At 38.1% G+C, this 18,685-nt stretch overlaps 2 protein-coding genes across 2 annotated transcripts in view; both read right to left on the reverse strand.

The window, feature by feature from the left end:
• PIGU (phosphatidylinositol glycan anchor biosynthesis class U) overlaps positions 1-18,685 on the reverse strand; it is a 134,899-nt gene that overhangs the window by 92,056 nt on the left and 24,158 nt on the right. Inside the window, exons 2-3 of the mRNA XM_036750449.1 lie at positions 7,729-7,793; positions 3,381-3,440 (exon numbers count right to left, since the gene is read on the reverse strand). Coding sequence (XP_036606344.1) covers positions 3,381-3,440; positions 7,729-7,793 — 125 coding nt within the window. The remainder of the gene's footprint in view (positions 1-3,380; positions 3,441-7,728; positions 7,794-18,685) is intronic.
• LOC118843055 (cytochrome b-c1 complex subunit 6, mitochondrial-like) lies at positions 7,369-7,644 on the reverse strand. Its single transcript, XM_036750450.1, has one exon. The coding sequence runs from the start codon at positions 7,642-7,644 to the stop codon at positions 7,369-7,371; it is 276 nt and encodes a 91-aa protein (XP_036606345.1).

Here is an 18,685-nt window from a genome sequence, read left to right on the forward strand (position 1 = left end):
ATACCATGGATTCAATTTTGCACTGCATTTAACTTACACTTCAGCAAACCATTTTACTAACAGAAGAATGCTTCCTTGGTGGGCACATCTTATCTTCTATAAATTGTGGAGGTTATTGCATCAGCAAACTTCTAAAAACTCTTCAGACATCTCATTTTCCCAATCAATAAGGAATTACCTACTTTAGTGAGCTTTTATACCTCCTTTTTGATTTAGCCAATTCTACATTTTAAGGAGTTCTTCTCTTCAGTGGATTTTTGTAAGTCTTTTTCCATTTGGCCAATTCTGCTTTAAAGGTGTTGTTTTCTTCAGTATTTTTTTGTGTGTGTGCCTCCTTTACCAAGCTGTTGAATCTTTTTTCATGATTTTCTCACATCACCTTCATTTGTCTTCCCAATTTTTTCTCTACCTCTATTACTTGATTTGTAAAATCCTTTTTGAGCTCTTCTATAGCCTGAGATCAATTCATACTTTTCTTGGAGGCTTTGGATGTAGTAGTTTTGACTTTGTTGTCTTCTGAATTTGTGTTTTGATCTTTCCTGTCATCACAGTAAGTTTCTACAGTCAGATTCTTTTTCTGCTGCTTGCTCATTTTTCCAGCCTATTTCTTGACTCTTAACTTTATATATTAAAGTTTGGCTCTGCTTCCAAGTTGGAGGGGGCACTGTCCCAAAATTCAGGTTTTTTGTGCAGCTGCTTTCAGAGATAGTTCTGGGAGACTGTAAGCTTTCAGTTCTTCCAAAGTGACATGATCTAAGGAGAGGTATGGTTACTTCTCTCTTGGCCTGAGCTCTGATCTGCGAGTGTCCACAAGCATTCTTTTCTACCCTGGAACAGTGACCAGGATCCCTACTCCCCTGAGGCCACAGGCTCCAGTATGCTAGTGCTTCTCCTTACCCTGGATTGTGACTCAGGACTGTGACCCAGATCCAAGTATGGGCAATGCAAGAGAGTCCTGCACTGCCAGAAAGAAGACCCCTGTAATCACCTTCTGACCAGCTCTCCAACTCCTTACCTGCTGTGGGCTGAGAGCTACAGAAGCCTTAGTTGCCAAGTTGATTTAGTCACTCCCAAGGCCTGCTGCTGGTTTGCTGGAACAAAGCCTGTGTGGACTGCACTCTATTCTCATGCCATGCAACAAACCTTTCCTGCCAACCTTCTGAGTTGTGTTGGTCTGGAACCCATTTTTGTGGGTTCTACTGCTCCAGAATTTATTTTGAACATTATTTAAGGCTGTTTTGAGGGGAATTTAGGAGAGCTCAAGCTCTTTTCTGTCTTTTCTCTGCTATCTTGGCTCTGTTCCCACTCCCCTGAATGTTTTTAAATGTAAAAAATTAAATACTTAGGATTATAAAGGAAATCAACTATATTGAAATACAGTTATCAATTTTTTTTGTTCACACCCCAGGTTAAGAACGCCTAATCACTTAGTTAAACCCTTCATTTTATAGATGAAGAAACTATAGCCCAGAGAGGTTAAGTGATGGCCAAAGTTGCACAGGTAAGTAAAAAGAAGTTATCTTGAAGGTCTTGAATCTGAAGGTCTAGATTTAGGTCCTGGCTTTGCCATAGTTTCTTAACCTTGACCATACTGCTTAATTTCTAGAAGATCTATAGTTTCCTCATCTATAAATGGTCAGGAGGTCAATATACATAATGAACTTTGTAATTGTAAAGCACAAAATGTCATACATATTAAGCACATATTGAACTTTTAACATATGTGAGATTTTTTGAAGATTAAGTCACAAACGTGAGAAAATGACACCTTCTCTATAAATAACTTTTCTTTATTCTCCCGTCTACAAATGCTCCTTCATCTAATTTCATAGCATCTTCTATTTCTTTTATGAAGTTGTAATGTTCTAATTTGTATTATATCTATCTGTATACATGACTTATCCCCTTCCTGAAAGACTAAAAGTCCCACGATGGTACATCTTTATGATCCACTCTGAAGAATGAGAAGGGAAAATGAAATGGAGAGAGAATTCATTTCCTCTAAAATATTCCAGTGTCTATCTAGCATTTTACTGCTTATAAAGCACTCTTTGTCCTCTAGTTATCTCATTTAATCTATGTACAACAACCCTGTGGTAGGTATTATCCCATTTTAAAGAGAGGCCCTTTTATCAAGGGCCAGTTAAGTAACATTCTCAAGGCCACATCAATTAATAACCTTCACAGGAGGGCCTCTGAACACCAAGTGCCCTTTTCACCCCACTATACTCCTTCCCATCTATTTAGCCAGAGATTTTGGAAATTACTCCTTGCTTCCATGACACCATAACAGTTCTAAGAATTTACATGTATCAGAATCTGAGGTTACATATAAACTACTACAATCAAGACAATAGACTCTACAAACATTCTAACAATGGCTTTTACTTAAAAGCAGATAACTTATAAACAGGAGATAGAGAGCACTGTGAAAAATATAATGGATAATTTAAATTATATTAAATTAATAAGTTGTACAAAGAAAACCAATGTAGAAAAGATCAGAAAGCATAAAATTGAGAAAAAAATTTATAGACAGTTTCTCAGATAAAAGTTTCATATCTCAAATTTATAGAGAACTCTGTCAAATTTATAAGAAATGAGTCATTCCCCAATCGATAAATGGTCAAAGGATATGAACAGGCATTTTTTGATGAAGAAATCAAAACCGCACATAGTCATACGAAAAAATTCTATAAATTATTACTAATTAGAGAAATGCAAATTAAAACAAATGAGAGATATCTCCCACCTATAAGGCTGACTAAAATTATACAAGGGGAACATGACAAATGTTGGAGGGAATGCAGAAAAATCAGGACATTAACACACCATTGGTGGAACTGTGCAATCTAGAATTATGCCCAAAGACTTATACCCTTTGATCTAGCAATACTACTATTAGGTCTGTTTCTCAAGGTGATCTCTTTGCCATGGCAAAGAACTGGAAATTGAGGGAAAGCCCATCAATTGGGGAATGGCTAAACAAGTTGTGGTATGTAATTGTGATGGAATACTACTGTGTTATAAGAAATGCTGAGCTGGCTAACCTTAGAAAAACATGGAAAAGCTTGCATGAAATGGTGAAAACAGAAATGGGCAGAACCAGGAGAACATTGTATAAAGTAACAGCAATTTGTTCAAAGAACAACTGTGAAAGACCAAGTTATTCTAAGTATTACAAATATTTAAATGAACTAGAAAGGACCTATGAAGGAAGATGCTATCCATCACCAGAGAAAGAACTGATAAACAGAAGTGTGCATAGTATGGTTTTACATCTATTTATAAATTTGCATCAAATAATGTCCTTCTCTAGCACGAGGTAGGTAGGGAGGATAAATAAATAAATTTAATTTTTTAAAAAGTAGATTACTTACCATAAATACCAACTCCGCATAGTCAATCAGGAAATGGAAAAGATATATTATTAGCGGTGTCTACAAGATAAAAATGAAAAAAAACTTAAGCCAAACCTCATACTTGCAAAAGAAACAACTAAAACAAAATAATTTACAAAACAACACAAAAACTGGAAGTTATTAGAATTGCAATCTACACCAAGGGAAAAATTACACAAACATATAAAGCCACAGAACCATCTAAATATTAACAATAAAATCTTAATAGCTTACATCTGTACTATACTTTAGAGTTACAAAGTGTTTTATATCTATTATCTCCTCACAAGCTTGATGCGGCTAGTGCAAGATTATCCTGATTTTACATGGAAAATTACAAAGTTAAGTAACTTTGTCGAGACAGTGGTAAAATTAAGTTTCTCACTCAAGTGTCCCAAGTCCAATTCTCTTTCTCCTACATAATGCCATACTCATTAATGAGACCTAACAAAACAAAAACATTTTTTTCTCATTTTACCCAGAATATCTGTACTGTGGGCCTAGAAATAGAGAACTGGGAAGATAATGTAATAATACTATCAAGAAAGGAACTTTGCAGAACACTTTCTTTATTCCCAAATAACCTCTCTGGGCACATTTCCCATGGCCAAAGTCTGTTTCTTCAGCTTATACAGCAATCATTTCCATGACAATTGTGACACCACTCCTATATGATGAGGACATCAAACACCGGATTATTTCTTAAATGATTTTTCAAAGGATATTTTAAGTTACTTATTAAATAGGGCAGAGCCAAGATGGCACAGTAAAAGCAGGAACTTTTGAGCTCTCTCCCAATCCTTCTAAATACCTGTGAAAAATTACTCTAAACAAATTCTAGAGCTACAGAAATCACAAAATGACAGAGTGAAACAAGTCTCCAGCCCAAGACAGCCTGGAAGGTCTACAGGAAGGGAGTGGAGTGCAGCCAACATGGGCTGTGCCATTACAGACCAGGCCAGAGCAGACAGGACAGAGCAGGCCGCAGGGCACTGAATCACTGGCAGCTATGGCAGCTTCCAGACATCTAAACCTATAAATGCCAAAGACATCATAAATGGTCAGTGGGAAAACTCTGTCAGATCTGGGTATGAGAAAAGCATGGTCTGGCCTAAGCCCCAGGGTGGTTGAGGTGGCTGTGGAAGCAGCTGTGGTGGCAGTGGCAGCAGCAGCAGCTGCTTCCAAAGCTCCAGGCCCGTAGACAGTGGGGGGGGGATCAAACGTCTGATCAGAGCGAGAGTGCAGGGATCTCTTTGCAGGTGCTGAGGAAGGATTCCCTTGCTTTGCCCTGCTTGGCTCTGGGTCACAGTCCTAGTCGGCGGTCCTGGGGTGAGGAGGAGTGCTGGTGTGGCAGAGCTTGTGGTGGTTGTGGAGAGGGAGTCCTCCTTGCAGTTCCAGGTTAGAGAAGAGTGCTTGAGGTTACTCAGAGACCAGAGAACAGTCCAGGAGAGGAGTAAACCCCTCTCCTTTCATCATACCAACTCAGAAGAACTGAAAATTTACAGGTGCCTAGAAGTAGCTCTGAAAACAGCAGTACAAAACCCCAGAATCTTGGGACAGAGCACTCTCTACTCTCGAAGCAGAGTTATACCTTGACAAACAGCTCAAAAGTCAAGTAACTGGCTGGGAAAATGAGGAGATAGTGTTAAAAAAAAACCTCAGACTATAGAATCTTATTTGGTGACAAAGAAGATCAAAACATATAACCAGAAGAAGACAACAAAGTCAAAGATTCTACATCAAAAGCCTCCAAGAAAAATATGAATTGTTTGCAAGTCATGGAAGAACTCAAAAAGGATTTTGAAAATCAAGTAAGAGAAGTAGAGGAAAAATTGGGAAAAGAAATGAGAGTGATGCAAAAAAATCATGAAAAATGAGACCCCCCCCCCCAAAAAAAATACTAAAGAAAATAACACCTTAAAAAATAGACTAACCCAAATGGCAGAAGAGGTCCAAAAAGCCAATGAGGAGAAGAATAGCAGGATTGGTCAAATGGAAAAGGAGGTCCAAACGCTCAATGAAGAAAATAATTCCTTAAAAATTAGAATGGAGCAAATGGAAGCTAATCACACTATGAGAAATCAAGAAATTATAAAACAGAACCAAAAGAATGAAAAAATAGAAGACAATGTGAAATATCTTAGTATAAAAACAACTGACCTGGAAAATAGGTCTAGGAGAGATAATTTTAAAATTACTGGACTATCTAGAAGCCATGATCAAAAAAAGAACCTAGACATCATCTTTCAAGATATTATCAAGGAAAATGCCTTGATATTGTAGAATCAAAGGGTAAAATAGAATCTGAAAGAATCCACAGATTGCCTCTTGAAAAAGATCCCAAAAGGAAAACTCATAGGAATACTGTAGCCAAATTCCAGAGTTCCCAGGTCAAGGAGAAAATACTGCAAGGAGCCAGAAAGAAACAATTTGAGTATTGTGGAAACACAATCAGGATAACACAAGATCTAGTAGCTTCTACATTAAGGGATCGAAGGGCTTGGAATACGATATCCCAGAGGTCAATGGAGCTAGGATTAAAACCAAGCATCACCTACCCAGCAAAAGTAAGTATAATACTTCAGGGGAAAAAATGTGATGCTTAATGAAATAGAGGACTTTCAAGCGTTCTTGATGTAAAGACCAGAACTGAACAGAAAATTTGATTTTCAAATACGAGCATCAAGAGAAGCATGAAAAGGTAAACAGGAAAGAGAAATCATAAAGGACTTACTAAAGTTGAACTGTTTATATTCCTACATAGAGAGATGATATTTGTAACTCATGAGACCTTTCTCAGTATTAGGGTAGTTGAAAGGAATACACATATATATAGACAGAGAGAACAGGGTGAGTTGAATATGAAGGGATGATATCTAAAAAATAAAATTAAGGGGTGAGAGAGAAATATATTGGGAGGAGGAGAAAGGGAAAGATAGAATGGGGTAAATTATCCCACATAAAAGAGGCAAGAAAAAACTTATAATGGAAGGGAAGAGGGGGGAGGTGAAAGGGAATGAATGAACGTTACTCGCATTGGATTTGGCTTACGGAGGGAATAACATACACACCCAATTGGGTATCTTACCCTACAGAAAAGTAGAGAGAAAGGGATAAGAGGGGGGAATAACAGAAGGGAGGGCAGATTGGGGGAGGGGGTAGTCAGAAGCAAATACTTTTTTAAAGGGACAAGGTCAAAGGAGAAAAGAGAATAAATGGGGGGGGGTGGGATAGGATGGAGGAAAATATAGTCTTTCACATGACTATTATAGAAATGTTTTGCATAATGATACATGTATAACCTATGTTGAATTGCTTGCCTTCTCAATGAGGGTGGGTAGAGAGGGAAGAAGGGAGAGAATTTCAAACTCAAAGTTTTAAAAACAAAAATTAAAAACAGTTTTTACATGCAACTGGGAAATAAGATATACAGGAAATAGGGTATAGAAATCTATCTGGTCATACAAGAAAGTAAGGAGAAAGGCGATAAGGTGGGGTGGGGGAGTGGGGTGATAGAAGGGAGGGCAGACTGGGGAAAGGAGTAATCAGAAGGCATGCCATCATGGGGAGGGGGGAGAGGAGAGATGGGGAGAAAATTTGTAACTCAAAATCTTGTGGAAATGAGTGTTGAAAACTAAAAAATAAATTAATCTAATAAAATTTTTTAATTTTTTTTTAAAAGTTAAAAAAAGTTACCTATTAAATAGCCAGTATTTTAAATTGGTTAGACTTTGTTTGAATTGCAATAAAATACATATATATTTTAGAGATGACTGGGTTTTATTCCAATGGAGCTACTGTGGGTCACACAAGCTCCAGGCCAAAGCCTAAGCCACAAGGCCTCATGCAGAATAACAGGACATGGTACAACAATGTTTGTGGTCCAGGGTGATGTGATGGGAAATGATGCCACTGAGCCACTCCCCAATGGGGCAGAACCTGAAGCAGCTGGCATGGCCGCAGATGTTTACTTCACACTTTCAGAGAGTGTGTGAGCCACCCAGTAGCTATGGGCATGCAGGAAGTCAAAGAGCTCCTCGGTGCAGTCCTCCTGAGTGTGGGGGTGCAAAGACACATGGTCTGCACACATCTCCAGCCACTCTTGGGCCTTCACGCATTTCTCCATCTGCTCATAGTACTCCCTCACAGTAGTCAGAGGGTCCACCAATTTTTGTTCCTCCTCTTCATCTTCCTTCTTGGGGTCTCCACCATCCAGTGCCTTCTTGTTGCTCCCCCACACCATGTCAGGCATCTGCTCAAGCTTCAGCAAGCACAACCAATAAAATATTTTTAACACATGGAAAAGAAAGGGAACATTAATACTTACTTCATGGAAAACTGCTCCAGAATAGGGGGACACTCCCAAATCCAACAGAGAGAGTCCTTCGACCACTGTAAAGACAAAACAAACCAATACCCACATCTGAGCCATTTGGCTACACCAATACAATCAAAGAAATTAAGTCCTAAGAAACTCTGAGGCAGTTTAAATTTTGATCTTTCAGGCATTCACCTGAAATTAATGATTAATTTTTTATACAATTTTTTTTACACAATTACTACCATGTTGTGAAATGTCCAAATGCCCGGTGGAAAAAGCCCAAGAGTAGGACAGGGAAATGAATTTGTTGGGAACAAACTTCAAGAATCATTGTTTTCTCCATGATTCTGGGCTAATAATAACATGTGCATATATCACTTTGGTTTGTAAAATGTGTCACATCCATTAACTGATTGGATTCTCAAATCTCTGTGAGCTAGCTGAAGCAAAATGTAGCATGGTGGACAGGCAATGAGTCACTTGAGTTCAAATTCTAACTCTCCTTGTATGAACATGACCCAATCAGTTAACTTCTCTGAGTCCCAGTTTCCTCATCCTTAAAAAGGGCCTACCTCACTGAACTGTTATGAGGCTGAAATGAAATGCCTTTTACAAACTTTAAAGGGAAGAAGCAGTAGCAGATGGAGTACTGAGCTTGGAGTCAGGAAGATCTTGGCTAACTTCTGCTTCTGACACCTTCTGACAGCTGTGTGACCCTCTAACCAAGTGACTTCACGCTTATCTTCACTGTCCTTATTTGTAAAATGGAGAAAACAGGAGCACCTACCTCACAGGATGATGGTGCAGATCAACTAAAACAATCTATGTTATATGCTTTACAAAACACCTTAAAGAACTATACAAATGCAAGCTGTAATTACTATCCCCATTTTACGGATGAGGAAAATGAGTATGGAAGTAAGGGGGACTTGCCCAAGGTCAACTCAATTCAACATTTATTAAATGTCCACTGTATGCAAAGTCACAGCTGTGGCAGAACTAGTCTTCCAACTCAGTACTTCTGACTCCAATTCTTTCCATGCTACACTAACAAGCTTCTGATGATCAGTTATATTGAAGCTGTTAATCATAAGACCATAAATCTAGAGCAGAAAGAGACGTCAGAAACCATACAGTACAAAGTAAAAACCATCTGGAAAAATGAAGGCATATTCTACCAACCCAGCCCCATACTTTCAGCCACAGTAAGTTGCTTTCATAAAACCAACAATTCTAATGAGGATCCTGGGCAGCACCAGAGTGCCAATGGTTGCCTAGGAACAACTATTGTATAGGAGTACAGTGTTAATACAATGGAGCAAGCACCAGATGTCATTTCTGTGTTTTGTTTCCCAGATGGTGAGTGCTATACAAAAGAAGCACATTCAGCCCACCAAGAAACAATTTCTCATCTCTCAGTCACCCCCCTGACAAAGTAAGATTTAGAGCCTCCCAATTAAAGAGATGTTTTCCTCCCTCAGAATAGAAAGGACCTATACATGTTGAATGGAAGGCAATAACCCCTGCCACTACAGTAGTGGTTCTCAAAAGGTATGCCACAGTATGCCAGGAGCTCTCATCAAGTGTGCCAGAAACTGTATGGAATTTACATTTACAAGTAAACACTAGAGTGTCCTAGAAATTATATGAAATTTCCACATGCAAACAATCATATGTGCATATACAATTCTACTAGCTCCTATACTATAAGATGCCACAGTTCCTCAGGGAAAAGAGTAATAATGTGCTGTGAGCAAAAAAAAAAAAAAAAAAAAGTCTGAGAGCCATTGTACTATAGTATACTTCCGGTTTTCCTCTACTTCTCAAATAACTTTTTTTGTCTTATCTGACACCCACTTTTCTGGGCCAAGCCTAACTCAGGCCAGTCCAAGCTCAGGGTTAGAATGCAGTGAGACTCTCTAGTAGACTATAAAATACAATACAAATACTTTACTAATAACAAAAAGTTCCCACTGAGCAATGAGAATCCAGCTAAAACCTCTAACAACAATTCTCCACAGTACGGGCCTTTTATGCTTCAAGGAACAAAGAGGCCAAACCAGTGATGATCCCGGGAACAGCCTCCTTAACCCCTTAAAGGTAAACCTGCCCAAACTACATAAAACAGGTGCTGTTACTACCATATCTACCTTCTTTCTCCTTGACTAAGTCAAAGACTATGAATAATTTAATCACTTTTCAAGCATAGTTCCAATTCACAGAACACTACTAATGTGTCTGTCTTTCTACAGCTTCTGCAAACACTGCCTGTTTTTAAATTTTATTATCTTCAATGATTTTCTTGAAGTGTGATTCAACATTAATTTAATTTACATTACTACTTGGAGCATTTTTTTCAGATAACGGTCAATAGTTTCATTTTTTATTTTGAAAATCAATTGATACCTGTATGTACAAAAATATTTATAGCAGTTCTTTTTGTGGTAGCAAAGAACTGGAAATCAAGGGGATGCCCATCAACTGGGAAATGGCTAAACAAGTTGTGGTATATAAATGTAATGGAATACTACTGTGCTATAAGAAATGGGAAAGACACAGACTTTATCATAACCTGGAAAGCCCTACATGATATGATGCTGAGTAAGCAGAGCAGAACTAGGAGAACATTATACACAACCACAGATATATTGCTTCTGTGATGACGAACCTTGATAGACTTGGCTCTTCTCAGCAATACAAGGTTCAAAGACAACTCCAAAGGACTCATGATGGAGAGAGCTATCTACATCCAGAGAAAGTATTATGGAGTCTGAATGCAGATTGAGGCAAACTATTTGCTCTCCTTTTTTTTTTTTGGTTTGTTTCTTCTTTCTCATAATTCATTCCATTGGTCATAATTCTTCTTTACAATTTGACTATTGTGTAAATAAATTTAATGCGAAGATATGTGTAGAACACATATCGGAGTCCATGCCCTCTTTGGGAGGGAGGAGGGGGAAAGGAAGTGTTGTAAACTAAAAATAAAAAATCTTAATTAAAAAAAAATAAAATCAATTGATAAATGGGCAAAGGATATGAAGAGGCAGTTTTTAGATGAAGAAATTAAAGCCTATATTAGATTGCATGCTGTCTTGGGGAGGGGAAGGGGAGGGAAAGTGAAAAAATCCACAACTCAAAATCTTATAAAAGTGAATGTTGAAAACTAAAAATAAATTGATTTTTAAAATATTTTTTAAAAAATCATCTGTTTAGATAAAAAAAGGAAACTAGTTAGAGTAGCTCTTTTTGTAGTGGCAAAAGCCTGGAAATTGAGGGGATGCCCATCAATTGGGGAATGGCTAAACAAGTTGTGATATATGGTTGTGATGGGATACCACTATGCTATAAGAAATGACGAGCAGGATTCTTTCAGAAAAACCTGGAAATACTTATATAAATTGACATAGAATGAAAAGAACAGAATCAGAACATTGTACAAAGTAACAGCAATATTGTATGATCAAATGTGAATGACTTAGTTTTGTCAGCACTTCAATGACTCAAGACAATTCTTAAGGATTTATGATGAAATATGCTATATATCTCCAGAGAAGAAATGATGGAGTCTGAATGCAAATAGAAGTATATTTTTTTCCTTTTTTTTTTTTTTGCTGTTTTCTTTTGCAACATGTCTAATATAATCTATAACAAATTGCTTACCATCTTAGGGAGGAGGGGAGGTGATAGAGGAAGAGAAAAAATTTGGAACTCAAGATTTTAAAAAAATGAATGTTAATGATTATACATATATAACCTATATCAAATTGGTTATGGTCTCAGGGAGGAGGGAAGAGAAGTAGAAAAATTTGGAACTCACAATCTTATAAAAAGCAAATGTTAAAAATTGAAAAACAAAAGTTAAAAATTGTCTCTACATGTAATTGGAAAAAATAAAATTTTATTTTAAAAAATGAATGTTAAAATTGTTTTTCCACGTAAATAAAAAATGATAATTTTTAAAATGTAATTGGGAAATGTTTTACAAAATAAAAATGCAATAGACCATGGAGGAAAAGAAAATTGTTCAAATTTGTAATACATAAAGGTAATGGAATATTATTGCTCTATAAGACTCAGCAAATATGATGAATTCAGAAAAACATGAAAAGACTTGTATGAAGTGATGCAGAGCAAACAAAAAAAAGAAAAATAATATACATGATGATTATAGTAATGCAAATGAACAGAACACTAAAGCAAAACCAACTATTCTATAATCAAATGACGAGTCTTGGCCCCAGGAAAGAGATGAAATGTACCTCTCTCCTTTATTCTGAGATGTCAGGAACTATGGGTGTGGAAATGTTGCATTCATTGTCATGCATGGTCATTTTTCCAACTGGTTTTACTTAATTGTTTTTCTTTCTCACGAGGAAAGATCCAAGGTGGGAAGGATAATATCAGGAAAAGAGCATAACGGAAAAGCAAAAGGCATCAAAAAGCTTTTTATAAATTATTGTTCATATTATCTAACTACTAATTTATTAGCAAACTGTTCTTAGGTTTTATGTATTTGTATCATTTCTTTATGTCTTAAATACCAAACTTTTATCAGGTATATTTGATGAAAAGATTTTTCCCCCAATGACAGTATTATAGTTGCACTGATTTCATTCACTCAAGAGCCTTTTAATTTTATATAGTCAAAATTTTTGACTGTGAATTCTCTTACTGAACTCTGGAAGCTGCTTCCTTCCATGCTCCTCTAATTTTTTTTCTCATGTGACCTTTTACATTAGGAGTAAATGTGGCATTATGGCTGGCCTAACTCAAACTGTTGGTGTCATTTTCTTATTGCCTGAGAACAAAGCAGTCGAGAGGATCTGAAAAGATCTTGATGCTTGACTAGTGGACTGAAACGGGGAGTTTCTCTTAGCTGAATTATCTCAATGCCTATTCTTATTGACTGAATAGACTTCTGCTATGGTGAAGTAAATCTCCTTTTATTAACTATTAATGATCTATAAGTGTCTCATTTTCTCCCAAAATGAAATCAAAACTATCAGAGAACTGGCATGAGACAGACCAGCAACCAAAAATAACTGTTATCCTCAGATACTTTATGAGTATAAGAATGAGGGACTTGACAAGTTCACTCACTGAACTCTATTCAGATCATATATGGATGGAATAATGAATTACTTTTAAGATGGATATTAAAGGGAGGGGAGGGGCACACAGGGACAAGATGGAAAAAAAGAGAGGTAGGAAAGTTTTCTTGGCTCCTTCACAACCTCCATAATGGCCTAGAAAATTTGTCAAACCAAATTCTGGCCGACAGAGCCCAGAAAAAAATACACTGAGTCATTTGTCCAGCCCAGGGCAGCTAAGGAAGATAGACAAGAGAGATCTTTGAACTCTGGGGTCAGGACTAGCCAGCAGCACAACAGAAGTAGCAGCAAGGCAGCAGGCAGAAGCAACAGCTGGTTGTGGCTGTCGTCACAGCAGCAGCAGCAGAAAACATACTGTCCTAGGACAGTAAGGGGACTGAACATCAAGGAAGAAAGAGATCCCAGGGAACTCCTGTACTACCTCTGTGAAAAGCAATGGGTGTCATTTAGCAACTCTGTCATCCATTACCCAGTTCAGAGTCACAGTTCTAGGGCAGAGAAAAGTGGTCATAGTCATGAGGGAACAGGTACCCTATGTGTGTAAAGAGCAAGGAGTAAGCTCTAGAAATATAGCTGCGTGGCTCTCAGCCCAAAAGAAGAGTGGGGACACCTAACCTTTAGCCGTATTACAATGAAACAAACAGGAAAGGAAAACAAAACCAAGGAGAAGCCACTCTTAACCTGCAGAACCTCCCAGAAGGCTGTGACTGAGTCTAGCAGCAATCTAAGAAAATTCAACCACATACAATCCAACAGATCCAAACCAGGTCAGGAATTTTAAGAGCAAAACCAAGAGTAAGTGAAGAGATTTTGGTGTGAGCTTCCCTGATGACATCACTTTGGAAGGACTGGAAACTTATAGGCCTTCAAATTGAGCTATGAAAGCAGAAGGACATAAAAGACAGAAGCTCAAGCCAGACAGTCTCTGCCCCCACCCACACATAGACGTGAGCAGAACCAACAATAACATAAAGTCCAAAGGTGAGAAGTAAGCTAGAAAAATGAACAACCAAAAAAAGAACCTGACCATAAAAATCTACTATGATAACAGGGAATCTCAAAACACAAGAATAGGACAATAACATCTATAAGCAAAGCCTCAAAGAAAAATGCAGACTGGAAACAAGACGAACAAGAATTCCTAGAAGAGTTCAAAAAAGAGCTTTTTGGAATACAGTACTCTGGAAGACAAAGGAACTAGGATCACAGCGTAGAATAACATACCCTGCAAAACCGATAATTCTCCAGAGAGAAAATGGTCATTTAATAAAAAAAAAAAAAAAATGATTTTCAAGTATTCCTGAAGAAAAGACCAGAGCTAAATAGAAAATCTGACATTCAAACACAAGACTCAAGAGATACATAAAAAAGTAAACATGAGTAAAAACAATCACAAAGGATTTAACAAGGCTAAACTATTTATACTCTTGTATGGGAAGACAATACATGTAACCGCTAAGAACTTTATCATCACCAGGGCTATTAAAGGGAGTTTCTCAGACAGAGGGCATAGGTGTGATTCTATTGTTTTGGAATGATCTTTTTTTAAAAAAAAAATCATTATTTTTTTATTTAATATTTTTAGTTTTCAGCATTAATTTTCACAAGAGTTTGAATTACAAATTTTCTCCCCATTTCTACCCTCCCCGCCACTCCAAGGTAGCATATATTCTGATTGCCCCGTTCCCCAGTCAACCTTCTCTCCTGTCACCCCACTCTCCCCCATCCCCTTTTCCCTTACTTTCCGGTAGGGCAAGATAGGTTTTTTACGCCCCATTGCCTGCATATCTTATTTCCTAGTCATATGCAAAAACTTTTTTTTGAACATCTGCTTTTAAAACTTTGAGTTCCAAATTCTCTCCCCTCTTCCCTCCCCACCTACCCTCCCTAAAAAGGCAAGCAATTCAACATAGGCTACATTTGTATCATTATGCAAAACCCTTCCACAATACTCATATTGTGAAAGACTAACTATATTTTGCTCCTTCCTATCCTATCCCCCTTTATCCAATTTTCTCCCCTTGACCCTGTCCCTTTTCAAAAGTGTTTGTTTTTGATTACCTCCTCCCCCTATCTGCCCTCCCTTCTATTGTCCCCCCTTTTTTATCTCCTTCCTCCTTCTTTCCTGTGGGGTAAGATACCCAATTGAGTGTGTATGTTATTCCCTCCTCAGGTCAAATCCAAGGAGAGCAAGATTGACTCATTCCCCCGAACCTGCCCCCTCTTCCCTCCAAACAGAACTGTTTTTTCTTGCCATCTATCTCTCCCTTTCTCCCTCTCTCGATATATTCCTCTCTCAACCCTTAATTTTATTTTTTTTTTAGATATCATCCCTTCATATTGAACTCACCCTGTGCCCGCCCTCTCTCTCTCTCTCTCTCTCTCTCTCTCTCTCTCTCTCCCTATATAGATATAGATATATACACACGCACATATTCATTCAGTTACCCTAATATTGAGGTCTCATGAATTATACATATCATCTTTCCATGTAGGAATGTAAACAAAACAGTTCAACTTTAGTAAGTCCCTTATGATTTCTCTTTCCTGTTTGCCTTTTCATGCTTCTCTTGATTCTTGGGTTTGAAAATCAAATTTTCTATTCAACTCTGATCTTTTCACTGAGAAAGCTTGAAAGTCCTCAATTTTACTGAAAATCCATATTTTGCCTTGGAGCATGATACTCAGTTTTGCTGGGTAGGTGATTCTTGGTTTTAATCCTAGCTCCATTGACCTCTGGAATATCATATTCCAAGCCCTTCAATCCCTTAATGTAAAAGCTGCTAGATCTTGTATTATTCTGATTGTATTTCCACAACACTCAAATTGTTTCTTTCTGGCTGCTTTCAGTATTTTCTCCTTGATCTGGGAACTCTGGAATTTGGCTATAGTATTCCTAGGAGTTTTCTTTTTGGGATCTTTTTCAGGAGGCGATCTGTGGATTCTTTCAATTTCTATTTTACCCTGTGGCTCTAGAATATCAGGGCAGTTCTCCTTGACCATTTCTTGAAAGCTGATATCTAGGCTCTTTTTTTGATCATGGCTTTCAGGTAGTCCAATAATTTTTAAATTATCTCTCCTGGATCTATTTTCCAGCTCAGTGGTTTTTCTAATGAGACATTTGACATTGTCTTCCACTTTTTCATTCCTTTGGTTCTGTTTTATAATATCTTGATTTCTCATAAAGTCACTAGCTTCCACTTGCTCCAATCTAATTTTTAAGGTAGAATTTTCTTCAGTGGTCTTTTGGACCTCCTTTTCCATTTGGCTAATTCTGCCTTTCAAGGCATTCTTCTCCTCACTGGCTTTTTGGAGCTCTTCTGCCATTTGAGTTAGTCTATTTTTTAAGGTGTTGTTTTCTTCAGCGTATTTTTCAGTATTTTTGGGGATCTCCTTTAGCAAGTCATTGACTTGTTTTTCATGGTTTTCTCACATCATTCTCATTTCTCTTCCCAACCTTTCCTCTACTTCTCTAACTTGCTTTTCCAAATCCTTTTTGAGCTCCTCCATGGCCTAAGACCAGTTCATGTTTTTCTCGGAGGCTTTTGATGTAGGCTTTTGACTTTGTTGACTTCTTCTGTCTGTATGTTTTGGTCTTCTTTGTCACCAAAGAAAGATTCCAAAGTCTGAGTCTGAATCTGAGTCCGTTTTCGCTGCCTGGCCATATTCCCAGCCAACTACTTGACCCTTGAGTTTTTCGTTGGGGTATGACTGCTTGTAGAGTAGAGAGTACTTTGTCCCAAGCTTGAGGGGTTGCACTGTTGTTTTCAGAGCTATTTCTACACAGCAGGCTCTGCCACACCAGCACTACTCCTCCCCCAAGAACCCCTGAGACCAGACTCAGATCTTAAGCAGGCTCTGCTCTCCCGCCCTGATCCACCACTTAATTTCTCCCACCAGGTGGGCCTGGGGCCTGAAGCAACTGCAGATATAGTCCTCAGAGCTGCACCACCTCCACCGCCCCAGGGGTGGTGGCCCAAGAGCGATCTCCTTTCACTCTGTCCCAGCAGCTTTTCCCACTAACCTTCTCTGTTATCTTTGGTGTTTGTGGGTTGAGAAGTCTGGTAACTGCCACAGCTCACTAATTCAGGGTGCTATAGCCTGTTCCACACACTCCCAGTCTGGTTGGTCCTGGCACCGCCCACGCTGGGCTCTGCTCTGCTCCTCTCACAGCTCCGTGGGATAAACCTTACCCAGTGACTATCCAGGCTGTCCTGCACTGGAGCCCTGCTTCCCTCTGCTATTCGGTGGGTTCTGCAGCTCTATAATTTGTTCAGAACCATTTTTATAGGTTTTTGGAGGGACCTGGGGTGGAGCTCATGCAAGTCCCTGCATTCCAGCCGCCATCTTGGCTCCACCCCTCTGGAATGATCTTAAAAGAGGAACAGATGGGTGAGAAACAGAGATGCACTGGGAGAAAGAAGAAGGGAGAGGAAGAATGGGGAAAATTATCTCATAATTGGGACACACAAAGAAAAAATTATACAATGGAGGGAAGAAATGGGGGAGGGTGGTTAGAGGGCCAGGCAATACTTGAACCTCACGTGCATCTGAAATGGTTAAAAGAGGGAAGACTACACACACACAGAGTTTGGTACAGAAATTCACCTTACCCAATAGGGAAGAGAGAAAGAAATGTAGGCCGGGGGGGGGGGGTGCGGCGAGGCAGGGCAGGAATAGATTAAAGGAAGTAGCAGTCAGAAGCAAAACATATTCTTGAGGAGAGGGGAGGGTAAAAAGTTTCATCGTTCTTCCAGATGACAACAGCTATTATGGGGGTTATTTTTAAAAGCTAAAAATATTTTCATCCTTCCAATAACTCAATTCCAAACATTTTTAATTTTCTACTCTGTGAAAGCCACTTCTTAATATTTATTAAATTGAATTAATTTTAATCCCCAAAATACCTAGCACAAGGCTCAGTATGGTAAACACTCAATATTGCTGAATAAACCAAAGAAACACAGAACATATGCTTTTCCTTTCAACTTAGACTATGGCAATAATATAATGATCCAAATATGAAGGGTTATTCAAGTGGGAAAGTAGTAGATCTCCTGAATAGGGTGAAGTACCTAATGTTATTATATTTCTTTATTATAATAATATAAAAAGACCTTTTGTATCTGGAATTGAATCTTTTAATCAAAATACCCACCGCATGTATAGGAACATAAGATTGAAGTAGAACTGCTAAATACATTCCTGTTAACTACAAAAACTGGCATGAGTTATCCAGCCTACATAGGTAGTATAGATAAGTTTCATATGAACCAAAAGTGTCTGAATAAGAAGCTCAAAAAAACTAAAGCAATCTCAAGTTGAATTAACAGAAGCATAGTGTCTATAGTATGAGAAAGATGGTGCTATCCTGCCCTACCTAGTTAGACAAACCCCAAAAGTTTAAGGTCCAGTTGTGGGCTCAGTATTTTTAGAAAGGACCCTGACAAACTGAAGCTTGTATAGAGCTAGGTGATCGTGATACTGAGGAGCTCGAAAACACCTCCAACATAATTTAAGCTCCTTGAGGACAAGGACTATTTCATCTTATCTTTGTATTCCCAGGACCAAGCACTGGCTTGCACAGAGTAGATACTTTAAAAATGCTTTAACTGAATTATTGGAAGGATGCAAATATTTTTTGCCTTAAAAAAAAAAAAACAAACTTAGGTACAGCATAATAGCTGTTGTCATCTGGAGGAAAGACTAAACTTTTTAAGCTATATTAATAAAAAAAGAATGAAAGAGGAATAGGATGACTGCTTTGGATGGGTCAATCAATCGGTCAATCAATAATAAGTATTTATAAAGCACCTACTATGCCGGAAACTATACTACATGCTGAGGATACA

This window comes from Trichosurus vulpecula, chromosome 3, assembly GCF_011100635.1.
Source record: "Trichosurus vulpecula isolate mTriVul1 chromosome 3, mTriVul1.pri, whole genome shotgun sequence".
NCBI classification, from domain to species: Eukaryota; Metazoa; Chordata; class Mammalia; order Diprotodontia; family Phalangeridae; genus Trichosurus; species Trichosurus vulpecula.

What these genes read in the sequence shown, in the direction of transcription:
- LOC118843055 (XM_036750450.1), bottom strand. Translation starts at nt 7,644, where the DNA reads ATGGTGTGGGGGAGCAACAAGAAGGCACTGGATGGTGGAGACCCCAAG.